This window comes from Adiantum capillus-veneris, chromosome 16, assembly GCF_014529385.1.
Source record: "Adiantum capillus-veneris isolate H3 chromosome 16, ASM1452938v2, whole genome shotgun sequence".
NCBI classification, from domain to species: Eukaryota; Viridiplantae; Streptophyta; class Polypodiopsida; order Polypodiales; family Pteridaceae; genus Adiantum; species Adiantum capillus-veneris.
The window spans coordinates 120,041,769-120,065,395 of NC_140946.1; the positions used below are offsets into that span (position 1 = coordinate 120,041,769).

The 23,627-nt window shown below is 48.2% G+C and overlaps 1 protein-coding gene across 9 annotated transcripts in view; it reads right to left on the reverse strand.

Moving 5' to 3' along the window:
* The window catches only part of LOC147439748 (uncharacterized), a 45,374-nt gene that overhangs the window by 19,369 nt on the left and 2,378 nt on the right, over positions 1–23,627 (reverse strand). For 3 of the 9 annotated variants that reach the window (XR_015184629.1, XR_015184635.1, XR_015184628.1), the window contains one exon: positions 23,525–23,590. Coding sequence is in view for 1 of the 9 variants with exons in the window: in XM_086485536.1 (XP_086341662.1) it covers positions 22,239–22,447; positions 22,933–22,999; positions 23,525–23,590 (342 nt within the window). In the remaining 8 variants the exon portion in view is untranslated. Of the gene's footprint in view, positions 1–22,238; positions 22,448–22,905; positions 23,071–23,524; positions 23,591–23,627 lie in introns of all 9 variants that reach the window. The other 6 variants (XR_015184633.1, XR_015184630.1, XM_086485536.1 and 3 more) reach the window with 5 other exon arrangements.

A 23,627-nucleotide genomic window follows, 5' to 3' on the forward strand; every position in this document is an offset into this window, starting at 1 on the left:
TGATGACGTGGCATGTTGTAAGAATTTCCGCATTTTGCGTTGACTGCTATTGAAACCGGCTCATGGGACGGTAGGCGTTGGCTTTCACCCGAAATTCTTTACTTTAGACACACACAGAGCACTTTGGAAAGGGAACTTCCGACGGAAATTAACACTTAAGTACACACACGGCTCGGAAGCTAGAATGCCTCGAGCAGACGCCGACACCCTATAGGCCTCAAAATTGGCGCCCCTTTCGGTATTTCTTTATACTTTGAGAGGGTAAATTTACAACGTAGAGTCTTGGGAATCCTTTGTCTATATCCAACTAGATACCACTTGATTTGGCCAAATTTCGGCAACATAACAACCCCCAAAACTTGCGCGAAACCAATTCCCCTACTGGAACTCACTTCCACTGGCATAAACCCTCTGATTCCTGCCCAAAAACAGTAAATTCAGCACACTGTATTTACTGGTTTTTGCCCTATTTTCAGCCCCAAACAATCCCCTAACTGTCCTCTGCCAGTGGGGCACTATTCCCAATGGTTCTGGCGTCCGTATGGCTGAAAAACAGTCAATAAACAACGCATACACAGCGCTGAAAACGCACCTGTACGGTGAGGTTATGACCCTCACCGATGCCGATTCCTACTCAAGGAGGCTCTTGCCTCAGCACAAAAGCATGAAACCACACAGTTATACATCAATCAAATGAAGAGCCCTTTTGTGGGGCATCACATAACTGCACGTACGGCACACAGAGAGAGAGAGAGAGAGAGAGAGAGAGAGCAGTGTGTGGCGTGCAGGGCATCACTCCTAGCACCACACTGTACATGGGAGGGAAAGAAAGCACTCCATAGCTCTTAACCTGTGAACAGGTTCTCAATGAAGCATCCTCCCAGCATAAATCGAGCGCACCCTCTTCTGCGCTGGACCTGTAATGCATCTGTGAACAAATAGATGCAAAAAGAGAAAGATTTCCATGGCTGCCAAAACCTGCGTATCGCTGAAAATGCAACAAAACAACCCTTTAAACACGCATCTGATGCCTTCCAATGCTGAAAATGAGCTCCTTGGTCCAAGGTAAAGTCATGGGAAGCTCAAAAATGGAGAGAAATGGCTGAAAATCATACTTAAGCCTCCAAAACTGCTCCCAAAAGTCTGTCACGAGTTCTGTTCTCCCAGACTTGGTAAATTGACCAAAAAGTGCCACTTGGCACTCATTCATGCAATTTTCCCGCATTGGGCTTCCTGCTTAAAAATCTATCAACTGGTGCATCAGTTGACTTTGCAGCAGAGTAATAAAATGTTCCCCTGGTCATACCAAAGGTAATGACGCGAACACATTTCACGGCCCAAAATAGCAGTTCCCTAAATTTTAGGAGATGCTTCCGTTAGGCTCCCACTGGTCATCTGACCATCTATCCTCATTGGGACCGCATCCAAAAGTGCAATGTGGCCCAACTGTCGGATACTTTCTGTTGGTGATCCCACCTTGACTTTATGCCTTTATTAAGTTCACTTCCTAGTATCCACCAACTTGCTAAGTGCGACGGGGGAACCTACATGATCTTGAACTGAGCCTAGACATCCTTTTACTTTACGAGTTCCAATGCTGACCAACTTCCCGTCTGCGGGTAAAACTACCGTTCACATTGGCCATACAATGTCCGACCATTTGCAACTTCAAAAAGAGGATCTCAAAAATTAAACAAAAATCATTGAAAAGAAACCAACAACTAAGGTTAGCAATTGCCACGTCCTCGTGACAGCTATACGGAATTCCGTGATTTACGCTAGCAACTTTTTGGCATTGCTTTTGGACCAGGAGCTTTTGAGTTTGAAGGCTTTTCGTGTAAAACTGTTTTTTGGACCTAGGGCCTTCAAATATGAGGTTAGGGCTCATTCTCTGGCATGCTTCCTGGAGAAGGTGCAGAGTTTGGAGTACAGGCTTGTACTGTGTTGATGCAATATAAAGAAACACCGAAAGGGGCGCCAAGGTTTGGGGCCAATACTCTCGGGGGTGGAATTCCGCCACTTCGTGTCGTGTGTTGTCTCTCTCTCTCTTTCAGTTCAGTTGTTATTGAAGTGCTAAAAGTTTGTTCAGTCTGTTCTTTTCTATTGGCACGTGGTGCCCGTCTTGTAACAAGCTCTTGACCATTGTTAAGAGCCAACGCATGGTACCAATTCCCTCAATGTTGCAAGCAAAATTATCACCAAGGTACACCTTGCCATAATTGCCTGCAGCATATGTAGCAAAACACTCCAAAGATGGAGTCACATGGAAAGAGGCACCAAAATCTACTATCCAAGACTCAGATAGGCCATCATTAGCACTAAGCAATGCATCAATGACATCTTTCTTCGAGATAAGCATGTCTTCTGCATCAACTATTACCAAATCTGAGGGACGTCAAGCCGCAACCAAGATTTCCTCAACGTCTGACAACGCCTCAATGACCACATTTGCATTCTCAGCATCCTTGGAGGAATCGCCTCTTGATTTTTCTCCTTTTCTCTCATCTTTCTTCTTCTTATCTTGCGCTTCCTTCTTCCTATCCTGCTCTTTCTTGAAATACCTGCAATCAGGTTTCTTGTGACCCTTTCTGCCACATTGATAGCAAATGACATCCTTATCCTTTGTCTTGCTCTTACTTCTATTTTGAGTCACATTGACCGCATCACGCTTTTGATTTCTACCTCTTGCAGTGTAGGCAGAACTGTCAGCTTCCCCACTAGACTTGCGTCTAATCTCTTCATTGAGATAGACCCTCACACCATCATACCGGAGGGTGGGACTGTGACTCAAAGAGACAACCAATGTTTCCCAAGTATCTGGCAATGTCATAAGCAAGAAAATAGCTTTCAGATACCAAACAAAAAATCATCATCTTCGGGTACGGCCTTGCCTGTAGGACGCGCTCGCTGCTACTGTGCTAACCCCATCGCTCCCATCCTCCCCCCAGCGCTGCCGCTGCCCCCCCCCCCCCCCCCCCACGCTACCCTCCTCAGCTAGTTGCCTCCCCCCCCCCCCCCCCCCCCGCCCCAGTCCCCTGCTGCCCCCCCTCGCGCTGCCCTTATCCCTGCCCGCCCGCTGCCCCCCCTCGCGCTACCCTTATCCATACCTGTCCGTTGCACACACACCCCCCTCCCCCCCCTCGGCCTTGGCCCGCTAGCCCGCCCGTGGGGTTCCTCCGCATCAACGACTCTCTGCAAATCGACACCTTCGGCACCTGTTTCATTTCTTTGGAGCAGTGGTTGGCGCGCCGAATTGCACCGCCCTCCCGTCGTCGCCACCTTCTTACGCCACAGCAGTAGACACAGATGGAGACTCCAGCTTCACCACAGAGGGACTCGCCAGAAGCCCCCTCGCCCGACCCCGCTGAGTCCACCATTCGACTTGCTCTATCGCCTACAGAGCAAGCGAGCCTTGTCGCAGAGGTAGAGAGATTGCAGGCGACTTCGGTCATCTGCAAGGTTCTCGCCACCCGACCTAGCAGAGGAGAGCTGCGAGACCTTCTCCAGGCCCGCCTTCTCGCAGAGGTGGGCAAGATCTTGGATGTCCAGATTCTCGGACGGGGATACTACCAGATCGAGTTCGAGACCTCCGAGATGGCTTCCAAGGTCATTGCTATGAGTCCACTGGCCATCCGAGCATCACGCGCCCACTTTCGACAGTGGCGACATGGTTTTGACCCGACTTCGGACGTGCTAGTAGAGGAGGCAGACATCCCCATCTCAGTCTGCTTTCCGGGTTTACGGAGGGAGTACCTACCACTTCTCTCCAGGATTGGCTCCGCCATCGGGACTGTCCTGGAGTCACCTCGCACGGCGGCATCAGTAGCTGCCAAGGCGGCTGGCATTCCCTCAGTTCGAGTTTTGGTCAGAGATACCCACACGCTCTCGAAGGCCATCCTTCTGCCTCGGGTGAGTGGGAGTTGGTTTAGACAGAGTGTTGAGTACTCGGGTCTCCCGAACCAGTGCTTCATTTGCAGACAGATGGGCCACTTAGCGAAGGCATGTCCACGGAGGAGGCCTCGACCTACACCTCAGCCACCTCAGCCTCAGCCTTAGCCCCAGCCTGCCAAGGCTGGGCCGCAGCCACGGCCAGCGGCGCAACGCACAAATTCGGAGCCACCCTCCGAGCATGGGGCTCCAACGGAGGAGGGGTGGCAGCAGGCCCGTGGCCGTCGTCACCAGGGGCCACAGCGACAGCTTGGCCCTCAGAGTGGCCCGCAGGTGCCGACTCAGCAGCAGTGGGTTCCCACGGGGAACCGTTTTGGCCCTCTTGAGCAGGAGGAGCCTCCTACGCCATCCTCCACCTCCACTTCACCCTCGCCAGCTTCCCCACCTTCAGAGTTCCCCTCCTCCTACTCATCCTCCCCCCCGCCATCTGCTCCCGCCCACTCCCCTCCTCGCCCATCTACTTCTACCGCCCCACCCCGCTTCTCTTCCCCTCCGCCCCCCCCCCCCGCTCCTTCTCCCCCCCCTCCTGCTCCAGTTCCACAGTCGACTCGGGAGACTGGTCCCTCGCCGGCGGCTAGGAGATCTCTTGGCAGCGCCTTTACCACGAGTCGCCTACCGAGAGAGGGTCTGCCCTTCTTGCGACCCCCTCTGCAGATTCAGACTTCTTCCCTTACAGCCATCCCCCGTGGTCTGACGAGCATTGACCTCCGACGCCGCTGGGATTTCTTCGACTACGGGTTCACTCGCTTTCTCGGCGATTCCGCAGCAGACCACGAGGCAGCCTGCCTCAGGGTCCACGCTTTGTTCCTCGCAGCTAGGGGGGCAGAGGCCTTGGACTTAGCAGTTGGTTTCTCCTTCCCCCTCTGTGGTAGGACCGAGATAGAGTGGTCCCTCGACTTAGTGGTGGGATGGTTGCGTACACAGGTTCTCGAGTTCTCTCACCACATGGGTGAACTTGGAGTTACAAATTTGCTGCAGACTTTGTGGCCACTGGCCAAGTTTGCGGTGACACCCCCAGACTCAGCAGGATGTAGGCACATTGTGATGTACTTTTTTGCTGATACGCAGTGTTTGCCTTGCTATGTATACATTCATGCGGACTCCTGGACAGAGGAGGTTGCTTTACGCACGGCTCGCTCTACTTGGGCTTGGGCTAGGCACTCACTGCAGTCTCGCCTATCTAGAGGACGCTCGGATGCGGATTACTCCCCATCCAAGCCAGCCTCGAAGATATCCCGACTTGCTGCTGCGACAGCATCTGTTCTCTCTCGTTCCCCATGAGGATCGTCTCGTGGAACGTGCAGAGACTAGGTGGGCCCCAGTTTCAGCGACAGCAGGGCCGATTGCGTCAGGAGCTTCAGCGCTGCCTTGTGGGTGGAGAGATTGATCTCCTCATGCTTCAGGAGCACCATTTGTCTGAGAGCCGCATTCGGCGTTGTGGTCAGATTTTGCGTGGACGATATGACACCTTTTGGTCAGCTGCTTTTGGACCTGGAGGTATCCAGGGTGGGGTATGTATGACTATTGCGGACTCATTGCAGCAGGCCATTGTGGGCAGAGGGATTATTGTGCCAAGCAGGGCTAAGTGGATCACTATGCAGGTTCAGGGTGGCCTTGTGGGCTTCCTGAACATCTATGCGCCCAATGCGGCGAGTGCTCGTGCAGAGTTTTGGTCGCAGATTGTTGAGTCTTTGCCACAAGCTGACCATTGGTGTGTAGGAGGGGATTTCAACATGTTGGAGGACCCTTCTGACAGGATTGGAGGCAGCCATGCTACCGTGCATGGAGTGGAGTTAGCAGCTTGGGAGAGGTTTTGTTTAACTTTGAGGGTCTCGGATACATGGCAGCACTCTGGCTTTGTGAGGCCTCCAGAGAGTCTTGTTTTCTCTAGATCGGACCGCAGAGTGGGAGGAGTAAATCTATCGCGGATAGATCGCTTCTACACTAGTGATCACTTCAGTGACTTGGGGAGATCAGTGGGCATCATGGCAGGGACATCCTTCTCGGACCATGCACCCGTGATCCTCACAGTGGCAGACAGGCAGAGGAGTGGGAGCACGATGCTTCGCATCCCAGAGAGGGTCTTGTTGGACTCGGCACTCAGAGAGCGGGTAGAGGCTCTCTGGACAGAGGGCATGGACAGCCAAGCTCTTCCTGCAGACAGAGTGGCCTCAGGCCTAGCTCAGCTTAGCCATTTTTTTCTTGCTCGACAGGAGCTTGCTTGCACAGAGGAAAGGCGTCATGAGTTTGCCTTTCACCAACAGGCATCTCAGTGGACTCAGGTGGGTGACAGAGTGACAGGTGCTTTCTTTGAGACAGTGGGACCTCGGCACTCGCATGCCAAGGTCAATTAGTTGAGGAGACCCGATGGGTCAGTCGTTTGTGAACCCGAGGATATGCGTGCAGTTGCTACTGACTTTTACCGTGAGTTACTGTCGGCTGAGCCCCAGTCAAAGCGGCAGGATGCATGCAGGGAGCAAGTTTGGGCACAGATGCCTTGTCTTGTGACAGAGGAGATGCGCCAAAGGCTAGAGCTGCCACTTCAGCTTGAGGAGCTGCACACGGCTCTTAGGGCCCTTCCTCGTGGTAGCTGTCCAGGTGAGGATGGGTTGACTCCCAGCTTTTTCTTGGAGTACTAGGACCTGCTTGGCCCAGATCTTTGCAGTGCCTTTCAAAACATTTTGCACACAGGAGTGATGCCTGATAGCATGAGTGAGGGCCTGATTTACCTCATTCCTAAGGAGGGTGGCTCCTTGGATGAGATTCGACAGTGGCGCCCCATCACCATCCTCAACTCAGCCTACAAAATTCTTGCCAAGGCTCTGAGTTTGAGGATTCAGCCACTTTTGGAGAGCCTTATCTATGGGACTCAGACAGGCTTTGTCAAGGAACGCAGTATCCTTGACAACATCTTCACTTTTTGGGAGGCTTCTGCCTTGGCACGGCTCCGTGGGGAGGACCTTGTGATTCTTCTTCTCGATTTTGAGAAGGCATACAACAGAGTTGACTAGGACTTTCTAGAGGGCACTTTACGCAGGATGGGCTTCTCTGATGCTTGGATCAGAGGGGTGTCAGCTTTGTACAAACAGCTTTGTACAAGCAAGAGGTAGAGGTGAGCATTTCATGCTCACACGATCGGTCAGACAGGGTTGTCCTCTTGCCCCCTTCCTCTTTCTGTTCTATGCGGAGGCGATGAGCAGATTTTTGGTGTCACAGCAGGTTGGTCTGAGGGGCTTAGCACTCCCTATACGGGGAGATGAGCTTCTGGACGCTGAGTTTGCCGACGACTCAGCCTTGTACTTAGAGGGCCAGGAGGCCAATCTTCACAGATGTGAGCAGGCTTTAGAGACCTTCTGTTGTGCATCGGGCGCACTGATCAACTGGAGAAAGACAGTGGCTTTCTCGGTTGGCAGTGCTCCTGTGCCAGATTGGATGCTAGGAGAGGGTTTTAGATGGATTCCCCCAGGGACTGCAGTTCGATACTTGGGTTGTCAGGTTGGCCTGGACTTGTCCCACGAGCAACAGATTGCTCCGCTTCTCCTGTCCATCAGGAGAAAGCTGTTACATTGGAGCTCAGCACGCCTTTCGCTGGCTGGCAGAGTAGTAGTTGCCAATCAGGTTCTGTTGGCGACTATGTGGTACATCACTTCCTGCTGGATCTTCTCGAGTTCTTGTATCAGCCAGGTAGAGAGGCTGATCAGGAACTTCCTTTGGTCAGGTCGTGACACTCAGATTGCCCGAGCCAAGGTGGCTTGGTCGGTCATCACACTTCCTTGTTCTCAGGGAGGGCTTTGGATCATTGATCCAGCAGAGCCCTTCTTGGGAAGTTCGTTGTCAGAGGACTTCTTCCGGGCGAGGAGCCCTGGAAGGAGTTCTTGCTGCAGAGGCTTCGTGCCAGGGTGCCTCAGTCAGGAGGCCCTTGGCAACCTTCGACCAGATGGATCTTTACAGAGATGCGCCGAGTTGGTTTGAGCCGGAGACTGGAGGACCGCTTCGCTGTGAGTTTGCTTTGATCTTGGGACCCTGACCCAACAGCTCTTGAGACTGGACACTGGAGGCTGTGGGCTTGGGAGTGTTGTCCACTGGCACAAGTACAGTGGGATCCTCGTGAGTGGCTATGGAGGGACCCCTTCTCTTCTGTAGACCGCCCAGGAGTCCCTTTCTTTCAGTACACTGTTCGGCTTGGACGTCATATACTTGCCGCACAGAGAGGCCCGCCCCGCTGCAGCACGTCATTGGCAGGAGGAGGACCTCACAGTAGATTTCTTGGCAGCCTTTTGGCAGAGGCTGTGGGACTCCAGACAGCCGAGACACGTCACTTTGTTTCAGTGGGTGGTTGCACACAGAGCCACAGCAGTAGGGAGCTGGCTTGTACATAGTGGTCTCTCGGCCACATGTGCAGCTTGTGACCAGTTGGTGGAGAGTCAGCGGCATTGTCTTTGGGACTGTCCCTCGGCCCAGCAGGTGTTGGCTACGAGTTCTTCAGCTGATGCCTGCCCTCTCCACGGCTCGACAGTACACTTGGGGGGCAGCGGCTTGGTCCACCCTCACGGGCCCGGCACTCCAGTTTGAGCTATCTTCCACCAGTAGGATGATAGCGATGCAGGGGGGGCGACCTACACTCCAGCCTACTACAGAGCTTACTCCACAGGAGTGGTGCAGTGAGAGAGATGAGTGTTGGGAGCTCATCAATGGCCTGACACTTTGGTTCATCTGGCAGGCCCGCTGTTTTCGCATCTTTGAGGCTCGCCTTGTACCACCAGCAAAGACTGTTCGTGACTTTTGGCTAGAGCTGATCCATACTCTCAGAGGACAGCTTGAGGGACTACAGGGTAGCTCCGACTGCATGCGAGAGCGCGGCGAGGCTTTCCTTGGACTCTGGCGCCCTGGGCCTTTCTTCACCATAGCCACGGGGGTGCTCAGATGGCACTACTGTCCACCTGTGTGGCTCTTCCCTCCTCCCATTTCTTGATTTAGCCTCATTGTACATATGCTTCTTTTTTCACTGGGAGAGTCTCCCCATCATTCTTGTTGTAGCCCTCTCTTGGAGAGGTGGATGTAGCCCTACGGGCAGTTCTCATTAACTAATAGAAGGATCTTTTTCTCGGAAAAAAAAAAAGAAAATAGCTTTCAGCTTATCATCAAATTGTTGAAGCCCATTGTCCTGCAACTAACTCAACACACTTGTAAAAGCACTCAAATGCTCAGTAGCTGACTTTGAGTCATCAAGCTGCATATTCACCAACTTTCACATCAAATGCACCTGGTTCACAGGCATCATGTTCTCATAATTTGACTTTAGCTTTTGCCACATTGCATAAGCAGATTCCAAACGCTTGATGTCCGTCAAAATGTCATCATTGATAGCCATTTTGATGTAGACCATGGCCTTTTTATTCAACTTGGCCCACTCCAAGTCACAGGCGGCTTATTCTGTTTCAATGCATCTTCACAATCCTTTAAGAAAAGGATACCTTGCATGCGTTCTTGCCAAAGATCGAAGCCTTGACCATCGCGCCGTTTGATTTCCATCAAACTTTTAGTGTCAGATGCGGAAGAAGAAGAGGCCATCTTAACTCAACCACAAGTGTGTATACAAGATAGATGCAATAATCTGAAAATTTAAGCAAATAGGAGCAACCACAAGACTTTGCATACGATAGGCCACAATTTCTTTACATGAAACTGTCTAAATTTTCATTTTCAGCTGAATAAGCGATTTAAATCACATGTACTTAACTTTTGACTCAAATCCTCGCACAAAACATCAATACATGTGTTCCCATAAATTTGGTACACCTACGTATTGCTGTTTTAACCTGTAAATCACATGTTTTGACATAAAAACAACCTATTTTGGGTTGTTTTGGTGACCTTCTCGACCCCTGAAGCAAGGGGCTTCGCGATGGAAGCGAAACTGATCGCGGGAGAGCAAATTCAACTTGTTGTCCAACAAACTGCGCAAGGCTGTTTTAAAACCCTCGGGTTCTGAAACCAGTTAAAAGCACGAAGCAGGGGCTGCCGGTAGATGCCCGAGGTGAAGGAGTGCAGGAATTGGGTCGGGTAGAGCAAGGCACAGTGCAACAAAGAGCTAGCGCTAGAGATCGAAATCACAAAGAGAGAGAGAGAGAGAGAGAGAGAGAGAGAGAGAGAGAGAGAGCTCGCACATTTTTGGGGAAAACTCCATAAGTGAGTTTTGGGCTTTTCTACTTTTATTATAAGTGACGTTAAAAAAATGTGTCTAAGTTCAATGTGAACCTGGACAAAGTATAAAAATGTACAAAAAGGAGTTAATTAGACCTTTAACCCAACAGTTGCAGCATTGGAGCCGCATCAGATAATTCTGTCGCTTTTGGCGTGGCCCAAAGAAGCGAGCATTGCAAACCTTCATGAAGTTCAAGTATCACTCGACACACGCAACAGAGTGGGCCGGCGAGGAGGACTTCGCAAGATCCCAAGAGTTGTTGGCGGACTCTACAGACGCCATACAGCTCGATACCCATATCTCACCTTGATAAAGGGGGATGTCACGTGCACATCTAACTTTGTATATACATGGACAAGTTGTTCCTACTTCTAGGGTTTAGGAAGCATAGGAAGTGTTCTGGCAACCTTGTGAGCATGTGCGCAAGTCGTGCATGTCCAGGCACTTGGAGTAGCTGTATACCCTCTTATTACACAACCCAGGATCATTAGCATTAGTAGCCAATACCGAGCATGAGCATTTTCCACCGCGGAACCCAGTTCCTAACCGCGTGTGGGAACCACCTCTTATTGGCATTTTTATTAATAAGTGACTTTATCGCTTATTACTAGTCCTGAATCGTGGGGGCTAAAAGGATACTGCTCGACCCAAGAATTGGCACCTATATAGGAACGCCCTTGGCGCCACTAGAGAGTAGATGACAAAAGGAGAGCACACGCATCAGATGCACAGGCCCTCCCAGCGTTTGCTCAGCAGTTCAGCCAAGTGTTTTCAGTTTTCAGCCCTTAGCTTCGCCGGACCGCAACTCCCCCTTGCAGATCCTCGCCGCATTGACCAACCAACAGTAGATCAGCCTGGCGTTTTCAGTTTTCAGCCAAGACAGCCAGTGAAACCGGCCCGTGGGGCGGTAGACGTTGGCTTTCACCCGAAATTCTTTACTTTAGACACACACACAGAGCACTTTGCAAAGGTGACCTGTAACAGGAATTAACACTTAATCACACACACACGGCTCGGAAGCTAAAATGCTCCGAGTAGACACCGACAACCTGTAGGCCCCAAAATTGGCGCCCCTTTCGGTATTTCTTTATTCTTTAGGAGGGTAAAGTACAAAGAAGAGTCCTGGGAATCCTTTGACTGAATCCCACTAGATACCGCCTGTTGGCCAAATTTCGGCAACATAACAGCCCCAAAACTTGCGCGAAACCAATTCCCCTACTGGAACTCGCCTCTACTGGCGTATACCCTCTGATTCCTGCCCAAAAACAGTAATTCAGCATGCTGTATTTACTGGTTTTTGCCCTGTTTTCAGCCCCAAACAGTCCCCTAATTGTCCTCTGCTCGTGGGGCACGATTCCCAAAGGTTCTGGTGTCCGTATGGCTGAAAAACACTAAAATTACAGCACATACACAGCGCTGATTTTGCACCTGTATGGTGACGTTATGACCCTCACCAGTGCCTGCTTTGGAGTAGCAGTTAGCTACCCCTGTTCCTGCTCAAGGAGGCTCTTGCCTCAGCACAAAAGCATGAACCCACACAGCTGTACATCAGTCAAATGAGGAGCCCTCTTGTGGGGCATCACATAACTGCACGTAGGGGAGAGAGAGAGCAGTGTGTAGTGTGCAAGGCATCACTCCTAGCACCACGCTATACATGAGAGGGAAAGGAAGCACTCCATAGCTCTTAACCTGTGACAAAAGCTGAAATGAGGCCTCTCCCAGCTTAAAAATCAGCGCCCATTTTTCTGCAAGGGGAAAGTTCATGAAAAATCGACACTTGGCGTATTTACAAGCATTTGCCCGTTTCGGGTTCGCCGCTTAAAAATATCCTGACCGGTTGCCCAGTTGACTTCGCGGCAGAGTTGTAAAATGTTCCCCTAGTCATACCGGAAGTAATGACGCAAACACATTTCACGGCCCAAAATAGCAGTTCCCTAAATTTTAGGAGATGCTTCCGTTGGGCTCCCACTGGTCTTCTGACCATCTATCCTCATTGGGACCGCATCCAAAAGTGCAATGTGGCCCAACTGTCGGATACTTTTTGTTGGTAGTCCCACCTTGACTTTACGCCTTAATTGAGTTCACTTCCTAGTATCCACCAACTTGCTAAGTGCGACGGGGGGGACCTATATGATCTTGCTCTGAGCCTAGACATCCTCTTACCATACGAATTGCAGTAACGACCACTACCCATCTGCGGGTGAAACTACTGTTCACATTGGCCCTGCAATGTCCGACCGTTTGCTACTTCAAGAAGTGGGTCTCAAAAACAAAACAAAACCCCTTGGAAAGAAACCAACAACTAAAGTTAGCAGTTGCCACGTCCTCGTGACATAGTTAACAATTGCCACGTCCCCGTGACATACCCCCCTCTTGAAATCGTAAACGTCCTTGATTGCATACCATAAATACACACCATTGATGATCTTGTGCTATTAACACTCTTTTATCATCGCATGTATCCGCAAAAAAGGTCATAACATATAGATACAAATGACTTAATGAGGCCTTCATACTTTTGTCATTTCCATCCATTACACTGAATTCATATGTACATTTGATGTACTAGCTCTATCATTACCCCTCCTTTGCACACGGGTTGGGGCATAAGTAGGCTATAACCCAAAGGCTTCAAGGTAAAGCTGCAATACATTTGGTGACTCTGACAGTTCATGCTCTTCCATCCACTTTGCATCCATAGGCGGATAGTTTTTCAACTTCACCAAATAGCGTCTTGCAACTTGTCCTTTAACTTTTCTGTCCTTATGTGCCAAAACTTGCTCAAGTACGAGGATTTCATCAAGTTCCTCAACTTCTGGCTGATCCTCATCTGGCAGATCTTCTGGCACATCACCCATGAAGGGTCTTAGAAGACTCACGTGAAACGCATTATGAATCTTCCATGCATCAGGCAATTTCAGCCTGTAAGCCACATCGCTGATCTTGTCAAGCACTTGAAAAGGCCCATAGTAACGCATGTTGAGCTTAGGAAACAGCTGTTCCTTGCCCTTCATCTTCTTTAACCTTGCCTTTTCGAACCTTGACAGAACCCAATCACCAAGTGATAGTAGCAATTCACGACGGTGACGATCAGCAGCCTTTTTCTCCTTTGCTTGAGTATTCTCCAAGGCAACTTTAATCTTCTTATACATCTCATCCATGTTCTCAACATATCGATCTGCCTCAAAGATCTTGTCCTTTGTATGCAAAATGGGAGGAACCTTTTTACCGCCTTCAACAATCTCAAAAGGTGCTTTGCCAGTAGACGAATGCACCGCATTATTGTACGCATACTCAAGCATAGGCAAATATTGTTCCCACTTGCCTTATTATCTGACACATAGCATTTCAGCAGATCTAAGACAGTAGAATTAGCCTCTTCTGACTGTCCATCAGTTTGTGGATGAAACGAAGACGAGAACTTGAGCGTAGTGTCCATGTTCTCAAACAATCCTCTCCATAACAAACTGGTCATGCGAGGATCACGATCACTGATAATCGATTGTGGCATACCATGGTACTTAAACACATTGTACATGAACAAGCGTGCTATCTGATTAGATTTTATCTTCTTCCTGACAGGGATAAAATGGGCCTGCTTGCTAAACCTGCATATAATGGTCCATATACCATCATTCCCTATTAGCGTCCTTGGAAGATCAAAGATAAAGTCCATACCAATGCTTTCCCATGGCTTATTCGGAATCGGCAGTGGTTGTAACAACCCTGGTGCCTTTTGCCTGTCAAACTTGACCTTTTGGCAAACTATGCATACTCGCACAAAGGCATCCACATCTCTCGTCAAGGTAGGCCAATAGAAGAATGTCTCTACTGCTCTAACCGTTGCATCGATGCCACGATGCCCTGCATACGGTGGGACATGACTCTCTTCCATGACCTTATGTCGCAGTGGCCTAGTGACACAAAGTCTGCCATGCATCATCATAAAACCATCTCTGAGGAGGTAGTGCTCGTGATGTTGCCCCTCTTGTAATTGTTCAAAGATCCTTGCCAAATCCTCATCAACAGTATATTGTTCCTTCATGTCATCTAACTCATGATGATAAGGAGTTGACACAGCTGAAATTTGTGGCTTTCTTGATAACGCATCAACCACAACATTCTTCTTGCCTTCCACATGCATAATCTGGAAGTGGAGCATGGAAAGAATGTTTGCCCATCGCATATGCTTTTCGGATAACTTTGACTGTGTCAAGAAGTATCGCAAGCTCTGATGATCTGTTTGGACAACAAAATCAGCACCTAAGAGGTAGTGCTTCCAGCTAGAGAGCGCATGAATCACGGCCAAGAGCTCTTTCTCATAGACTTACATAGTCCTCTCTAGCCCTTGCAAAATTCGGCTTTCATAAGCTACTACCCGTCCATCTTGCATTAGCACTGCTCCGATGCTACTGCCACACGCGTCACACTGGACCACAAATGACTTCCTGAGATCTGGCAAAACAATAACTGGATGTGAAGTCAACTTTTCCTTTAAGAGACTAAAAGCTGAAATCTCTTTTTGGGTCCATCTGAAAGTGACCTCTTTCTTTGCAAAGCGTGAAGAGGCGATGCTATCTCTGCAAAATTTCTGATAAACCTTCTATAGTAGGAACACGATCCCAAGAAGCTTCTGACATCGTGCACAGTCTTCAAGTCTGACCATGTCTTGATAGCTTCGACCTTTGCGGGATCCATTCTAACACCATCCTTTGAGACTATATGGCCAAGAAAGTGGATCTCTTCGAGAAAGAATTCACTTTTCTTAGGATTGACAAGTAACCTGTGACTGCGCTGCTCTTCAAACACAATGATCAAGTGACGCCTATGCTCCTCTTCATTCTTCGAATACACTATCATGTCATCGAAGAACGTTCCAATAAACTGTTGATGTGAGCGGAAAATCCGGTCCATCATTCTGTTGAACGTGGCAGGAGCATTTGTTAGCCCAAACGGCATCACTAGAAACTCATAAAGACCAAATGTCGTTCTAAACGCAGTCTTGTGCACATCCTTTGGCCTTATACGAATCTGATGGTACCCACTCTTAAGGTCTATCCTGCTGAAAATTGCAGCACCCTCTAAACGATCGAGAATATCATCAATTCTAGGAATAGGGAACCTATTCTTGATGGTATTCTTATTCAACGCACGGTAATCAAAACACATGCGCCATGAGCCATCCTTCTTCTGCACTAGGAGCACCGGGGAGCAAAAGGGTGAAGAACTAGGCTGAATCAGTCCCTTCTCTAATAACTCCTCAACCTGGCCCATAATCTCTTTCTGCTGCGCCGCACTAACCCTGTAGGGAGGTCTATTTGGTGGGCTACACCCTGGCACCAAATCTATCCGATGGTCCTCAGGTCTCTCTGGCGGCAATTGCGACGGTAATGAATCAGAAAAATAGTCACTAAACTTTTGCAAAAATGCTGACCTTTCTTTATCTAACACAGATAAATTTGACTGATCACTATCTGAGACATCACGTGCAAAAATCAAGTACACAGAAAGATGATTCTTTATTGCAGAAGTGATAGCAGAAGCAGATACAATAGGGACTGACTCTCCTTTAAGCTTTACATCCAAGATGTGAGTTTTGCCCCTATGTTGTACAATGATCTTTTTGTTGTAGGCATCCAAGACTCCATGCACTCGGAACATCCACGAGATCCCCAACAAGGCGTCACAACCTTCCAACGGCATGATGTAAAACTCTTCAGTGTCCACATACGACTGAATATGCAGACGCAGTTTTCCAATGATGGGAGTAACACACTCTGAGTGGCCAGGACATGCCAACCCTGCCTGTGCTGTGTACCCCATCTCTTCAGCTCTGATGCCCAGCTTCATAGCTAACTCTGGTGAGATAAAGTTGGCTTTGGCACCTGGATCAAAGAAGATGAGTGTCGTTTGATCCCTAACTTTACCCCATGCCCTGCATAACTCACTGGCATCTGTGCTGGGCCTGTCACCCACCATGTCTGGCACTAAACCTGCCGTGGGTTTAGGCTTCTTGCCTTTCTGGTCTTCTTTATCCTTTGAGTCAGCTGGTCTTTTCCTTTGTGGACAATTGATAGAAAAGTGATCAGGATGCTCGCATATAAAGCATTTGTTCTCAGCCATTAGGACCTTCTTTTCCTCGAGCGACTTGCGCACAAAAGGCTTCCTTTTCTGTTTCTTTGCCTGCGATCCAGAAGTCCCGGCTGAATCCTTGTCTTTGGTGGCCTTTTCTGACCCCTGTGACGCATCAGAAGCCGTTTTCACAAAGGGCTTCTTCGCTGAATTTTTCTTTTGCTGCCCTCCTTTGTCACTGCTCGGAAATCCACTGTCCTCTCCTTTCAACAAGGCAAGACCAGTGTTCGCAACTTCCATAAGCTGAGTAAGGGTAGCCACTCTGTTCTTTGTACAGTAATCGCGAGGCCCTTTAGGCAACCCACTACAGTACTTTTCTATCTGCTCTGTCAGTGGCACAAATCTGTAGGAAGTCACTGAGAGTAACGCTTTACAAAACCTCCTATTGTACTCCAACAAGCTCTTGCACGAAGCTGAAGTAAGTTGGTGCCAATCTGTCATGACGTCCGCTTCAAATTCATTTGACAGCCAAGCAGATGCAAACATTTACTTGAAGTAAACCCAAGTGGCGGGTGCCTGTCCTTGCATTAACAATGTCGTCCACCATGTAAGCGCATTGTCCTTTAAGAAAGTGGCAGCTTTCCTGACCTTCAAGGCCTCTGTAAAATTCCCTCCCGCATAAGCTGTATCAAACTGCTGGAGGGAAGTGAGGGCCTTTGTCTTATCCTTGAAACCACTGAAGGTACTGAACTTTACTGCTGCACCACCTTCTTTGTAAGCCTTCGGCTTCTCTAGTGTCCCCAAGTTGTCATAAGGGATGGTTTGCAACATGGGCACTATAGTAGGCATGATCGGCACATCTTGGCCATTCACATTTTGCGTCAGAGGTGCGATATCTGGCTGCTGTCCAGAAAAACCAGCCATGCCAAAATGACCCTGTGGCACCCCAAACTGGCCCTGGTTGCAGTGGAAACCTTGTTGCATGCCGATACTACCATACATGGGGTTTGGCATGATGCCTTGCATACCCCCGAACATTGTTCCTAGCATGTACGGCTGACTTCCAGGCGCATAACCAGCCATACTTTGGAACACTGATCCAACCCCCGAAATACCCAAGATGTACCGTGGGTGGTGGAAAAACTGAGTGCATTGCCTGGTATCCAGCTCCCTGTCCATTCAAGACAGCATGCTGGCTCTGAAAGGTGGCCGGTTGAACTGGCATAACCTGTGGAATAGGCGTTCTAGCCACCTGTTCAAGCACGGGAGGAACCTGCTTTGGAGCCCCCGACTCCGCAACATGCGAGTGTTCCCTTTCCTCCTGCGCCACATGAAGTACCACGGCTTGAGCATCAACAAGCTCTGTACGCGGCGTATTTTGCTGTTGCACTGGTGGCGCTTGCAAGAACTCCATAAACCTCGGATTCTGCACCAGCTTCGAAAAGACATTCACCGCGGCAACTAACTGGGTCTTGAACGCATCATCCTCAAGTTGCCCAGTCATAAAGCCCATTACTACTGGAGGGACATTCACGTTGACAGGAGGTACAAACTGACGTGGCCGTGAGCTCTCGCCAATCTCAAAAACCATAGGAATCTCCTGCCTCTCCTTTGAAGAAGAACACTCTTCCATAATTCCCTTCCCCTTGTCAGTCATAGTGTAATCCCCGCGTTCCTACACACTTTGTCTTTATTTCAAAACAATCCAGGCTCACTCTTTAAGGAAAAAGTGATTGATGTCCCGACAACAGAACCATGAAACCGGCCCGTGGGGCGGTAGACTTTGGCTTTCACCCGAAATTCTTTACTTTAGACACACACACACAGAGCACTTTGCAAAGGTGACCTGTAACGGGAATTAACACTTAATCACACACACACATACGGCTCGGAAGCTAAAATGCTCCGAGCAGACGCCGACAAGCTGTAGGCCCCAAAATTGGCACCCCTTTCGGTATTTCTTTATTCTTTAGGAGGGTAAAGTACAAAAAAGAGTCCTGGGAATCCTTTGACTGTATCCCACTAGATACCGCCTGTTTTAGCCAAATTTCGGCAACATAACAGCCCCAAAACTTGCGCGAAACCAATTCCCCTGTTGGAACTCGCTTCTACTGACGTATACCCTCTGATTCCTGCCCAAAAACAGTAAATTCAGCACGCTGAATTTACTGGTTTTTGCCCTGTTTTCAGCCCCAAACAGTCCCCTAACTGTCCTCTGCCAGTGGGGCACGATTCCCAAAGGTTCTGGTATCCGTATGGCTGAAAAACAGTAAAATTACAGCGCATACACAGCGCTGATTTTGCACCTGTATGGTGAGGTTGTGACCCTCACCAGTGCCTGCTTTGGAGTAGCAGCTAGCTACCCCTGTTCCTGCTCAAGGAGGCTCTTGCCTCAGCACAAAAGCATGAACCCACACAGCTGTACATCAGTCAAATGAGGAGCCCTCTTGTGGGGCATCACATAACTGCACGTAGGGGAGAGAGAGAGCAGTGTGTAGTGTGCAGGGCATCACTCCTAGCACCACATTGTACATGAGAGGGAAAGGAAGCACTCCATAGCTCTTAACCTGTGACAAAAGCTGAAATGAGGCCTCTCCTAGCTTAAAAATCAGCGCCCATTTTTCTGCAAGGGGAAAGTTCATGAAAAATCGACACTTGGCGTATTTACAAGCATTTGCCCGTTTCAGGTCCGCCGCTTAAAAATATCCTGACCAATTGCCCAGTTGACTTCGCGGTAGAGTTGTAAAATGTTCCCCTAGTCATACCGGAGGTAATGACGCGAACACATTTCACGGCTCAAAATAGCAGTTTCCTAAATTTTAGGAGATGCTTCCATTGGGCTCCCACTGGTCTTCTGACCATCTATCCTCATTGGGACCGAATCCAAAAGTGCAATGTGGCCCAACTGTCGGATACTTTTTGTTGGTAGTCCCACCTTGACTTTACGCCTTAATTGAGTTCACTTCCTAGTATCCACCAACTTGCTAAGTGCAACGGGGGGACCTATATGATCTTGCTCTGAGCCTAGACATCCTCTTACCATACGAATTCCAGTGCCGACCACTACCCATCTGCGGGTGAAACTACCATTCACATTGGCCGTGCAATGTCCGACCGTTTGCTACTTCAAGAAGAGGGTCTCAAAAACAAAACAAAACCCCTTGGAAAGAAACCAACAACTAAAGTTAGCAGTTGCCACGTCCCCTTGACAGCCAGAGTTTTGCAATTCCAACCCAGATCAGAGCATTTTGTATCCTCAGCCCTTGCATGACTCGGCGGTTGCAGATCAACCCCGCAGTATCGCCACAATTGCAGATCCCATCAGCATGACCTAGTGTTTTCAGATTTCAGCCATTAGCATTGCAGATCCCTATCTTGACGACAACCCCATCGTCGTCATCGTCACAGTCACCGTCGTCGTCGTCGTCGTCAACTTCGGCATCATCAAGTACCACAGCATCTAGAAGCATTATACTAGACTTTGTGCAATCTAAAGCAAATACCTCTCTAGCAATAGAGAGGGGGGCCCTTGGAGGGCAGTTTGGGACCCCATCTAGTGTCGTCTCTTCTCTCTCTCTCTCTAGTACTCTCTTGCACTCACTCAGAGTTTGCATTCTGCTCTCGTGTTTGGTCATTGCACATTCTCTCATTAAACCAAGGAAGGCTCTCCCTTCCCGTCAGTAAAAGGAACCTTGAGCACTTATTGTTCACTCATCCTGAGCCATACACCATCATTCACTTCCGCTACACATACATCTTGATATTGCCGCCTTGAAAGCCTTGTTGCGTGTATCCTCAAAGTGTCATGTTGATTTGTTGAATTGGAGTCGCTTTGCATTACCCTTTTGTTGGTATTGCGAGAGCAAAAAGGCGATAGAGCAATTTAGAACTTGCAAAAGAGAGCTGCAATTGCCTCAACCGCCTTAGCAATTATTTGCACACAATATTGATCGTGTGAACGAAAGATTAGTTAACTTATTAAAAGCTTACTTGAATAAATTAACGAATTTGCTGGTAATTTCTCACGAGGCTTAGTAGCAAGGCTTATGCGCTGGTGTGAGCATCGGGTTTGATTCAGAGTGCGCAGCAGACGGCTTGCAGCCAATCCGAGTCGAGCCTGCAGAGACTAGCCGATGGAGCTGGTGGACCACACAATAAGTGCGCTGATAGACAACAGCGTTGCAGATGATGATGAAGCAGTGCAGCGAGGCAAGCCAGTGAGGTGCCAAGTTGCAGGGGCCGAGGCTCTTGATGAGAGTAGAGCTGCCGCAGTGCACAATGGGCCACGGCAATGCTAGCTGTGAAGTTGAGTGACGGGCCACGCTTTAATGGTTGAGAATACCAATGAAGGTGAGCCAAGGGCGAGGCAGTTTGCCTAGTGAGCAGGTTATTGTGTTGAATACGTCCACCTTCTGATTGGAGAAGGTGGATGACAGTCGGATGCACACGTAGCTTTCTGCAAGTTGAGTGTAGTGGCCCTTGTAGAGTTGCACAGGTGTTGCAACACCTTGGAGACAATTTTATCAATTGTCAATAGTGCCTTTTGACGTGTCCACCCATAAGAAAGCTTTCAATCCTTTGAGTGAATAAATTGTGGAATACAAAAGGCTTGTAAAAGCCTACAAGATAAGTGATAATATATATATATATATATTATCACTTATCTTGTAGGCTTTTACAAGCCTTTTGTATTCCACAATTTATTCACTCAAAGGATTGAAAGCTTTCTTATGGGTGGACACGTCAAAAGGCACTATTGACAATTGATAAAATTGTCTCCAAGGTGTTGCAACACCTGTGCAACTCTACAAGGGCCACTACACTCAACTTGCAGAAAGCTACGTGTGCATCCGACTGTCATCCACCTTCTCCAATCAGAAGGTGGACGTATTCAACACAATAACCTGCTCACTAGGCAAACTGCCTCGCCCTTGGCTCACCTTCATTGGTATTCTCAACCATTAAAGCGTGGCCCGTCACTCAACTTCACAGCTTCATATATATATATATATATATATATATATATATATATATATATATATATATATATATATATATATATATATATATATGAATGATAATAAGTCTCACAACAATATGCTCTAATACCACTTGTCAGACTTATTAATCATGGCGGATAATTATTGCTCGCATTCATAATAATTGAACGACCTATCCTAAGCTGACACTTGAAATAACACTCAATACTATACAAAAGGATGCAATAGATTATATTTCATCGAGGTAGTGGTTTTGTACAAAGGGTCTCCATTTATAGATGTAGTAGTGCATGCAAATGATGGAAGTGGTGGATGCACTAATGGCAGATGCTAGTGCATCCACCTAGATAGGTGTTGTGTGCATGAGGAGATTTATACAAGTGTATGCTCCACGTGGCATTCAAATGAAGTGCTAGGTGTAGGAATGTTTCACACAATGACGTGAGGAGCTTAGACTGGGCATGGTTCACACGTGGTGAAGTAAGGGTTATCCTAACATTCTCTTGCTCTAGTCTCTGGAAAAGGTTATACTTGCAAGAACAAAAACACAATAGCAAACTCTACGAATCTCGCAAACAAACATCACTTATTGCTTCCGGTACAGAAAGCAATCTTCAAGTAGGATCTCCTTGCATGAGCTTCACAATCCATAGCCATTAAAACTCGGTAAAGATCTCTCCACAACAGGGGCGCCTCTAGAAACTGATGCTGGAAGGAGGCAGGGTTGCTTTTATATGCATTTGGACAGCCACTAGGAATCAAGGCCCCCTTTTTTTTCCACAAGAATAGGGCAGCCAAGGGGCGCTTTTTATTGTGTTGAAAATAGAGAGCAGGAAAGGGAGGGGGACTCCACACACTTGCTTTTTCCAGACAGGGGATGCCCTGTTTTTGGGCAGCCCTCTTGATTTAAATTGAGGCCAAAGCCTTCTCCTGGTCTAGTCTCAATAAGCGATTACACCTGCAAGAACACAAAGACGATAGCAAACTCAGTGAATCTTGCAAACAAACATCACCTGTTGCCAAAAGCAACCTCCGGATACGTCCTCGTGTGAGCTCAACAATCCGTCGCTGTAGAAACTGGGCAGAGAATGTGTATCTCCCTCTCCAGCATTTTCTCTCTTGAGCAACAGTTTCTTTCTCTAACCGTCCTCCCTCTCTTTGCCTTGTGTTATTGCAGATCCCTCTCCTTCTGTGACTTCTCCTGCCCCAGGCAACTCTCCAACTGCGCATACTTTGCAGATTTAGGAGATCACCATGACAGGTTCCAATTCCGAGGTTGCGCTGACCGCCAGCACATACAAGGTTCACATGTACAGTCACGTACCATCAATACACGTACGAAGACATGAGGTCCTAATCGAATTACAAAAATTATAACGTACTATAAATTTAACGTACGATAAAAAAATAGAAGACTTGTTATTTTAGCCTAGAGTCTCATCTATAGAGAGTAAACATGAGGCAAAAGAGCTTACTAGGATAAAGAACCTAAAAAAGCTAGAGCCCAAACACATGGAAAAAGGCCAAAAATGCAGCCCACAATGTTCAAAAATGGTCATTTTGGCCGGTCCACAGAGACCCCAACCTTGACCTAAAAATTGTCTAGTTCTGAACAAAACATACTAGTTCATTGTACAGAACAGATAGCACAAGTTGTCCCATTCGTCGAACATGAACAACCTTGAGCACATACGAGAGGTTGTGCACCTGTTGACGCTGTTTTCAGCCATATCCGTCCATCTTCCGCTGCCACTCTCGACAGATGTGACATATGCTGCCAATGGAGGATGCATTAGAGAACTTGAAACAAAACCATAGCTCCAAATCTCTCTTGGCATGGGAGAACTACAACACCGATGCGAAGAATGGAAAAATTAAAGCATCAATCGTCCACTTAGTTATATTTTACAGCAAATAGAGCTCTTGAAAGTCCTCACAACTGGTAGGTGCATAAAAAATTCTCCAGTGTTATCAAAAATATGCATAAAAGGAGGTGTTAAATGAGACCAGAGCACGAGGGCAGTAAGAAAAAGGTGCGGCTACCAAGCAGCTAGCTAGGTTTAGCACAAGTTCTTCTTGTGGTGATTACGTGACCCTTGTATCCAAATCCCACCACCTTTCATGTGCTTCTCAAATGATGCTCTTAAAGCTGAGGATTCCTAGTCATTTGACAGAAATAAGGTTTTTGAACAGGCAAAGGCTTTTAGAGCTAGATGTGTTCCTAATCCCTTGTCAATGTGCAGCAGTATTAAGGCTGCCTAAAAACCTTCCTAACTTCTTGGTTCAAACTGAGACTTACTTTGTATGTTGGAAGATAAGCACTCCCATTCACCCATGCTCAATGTCTCCGACACGATGTGAGGACCTGCAAAGGGACCAGTGTGAGAATTCAATAATCATGT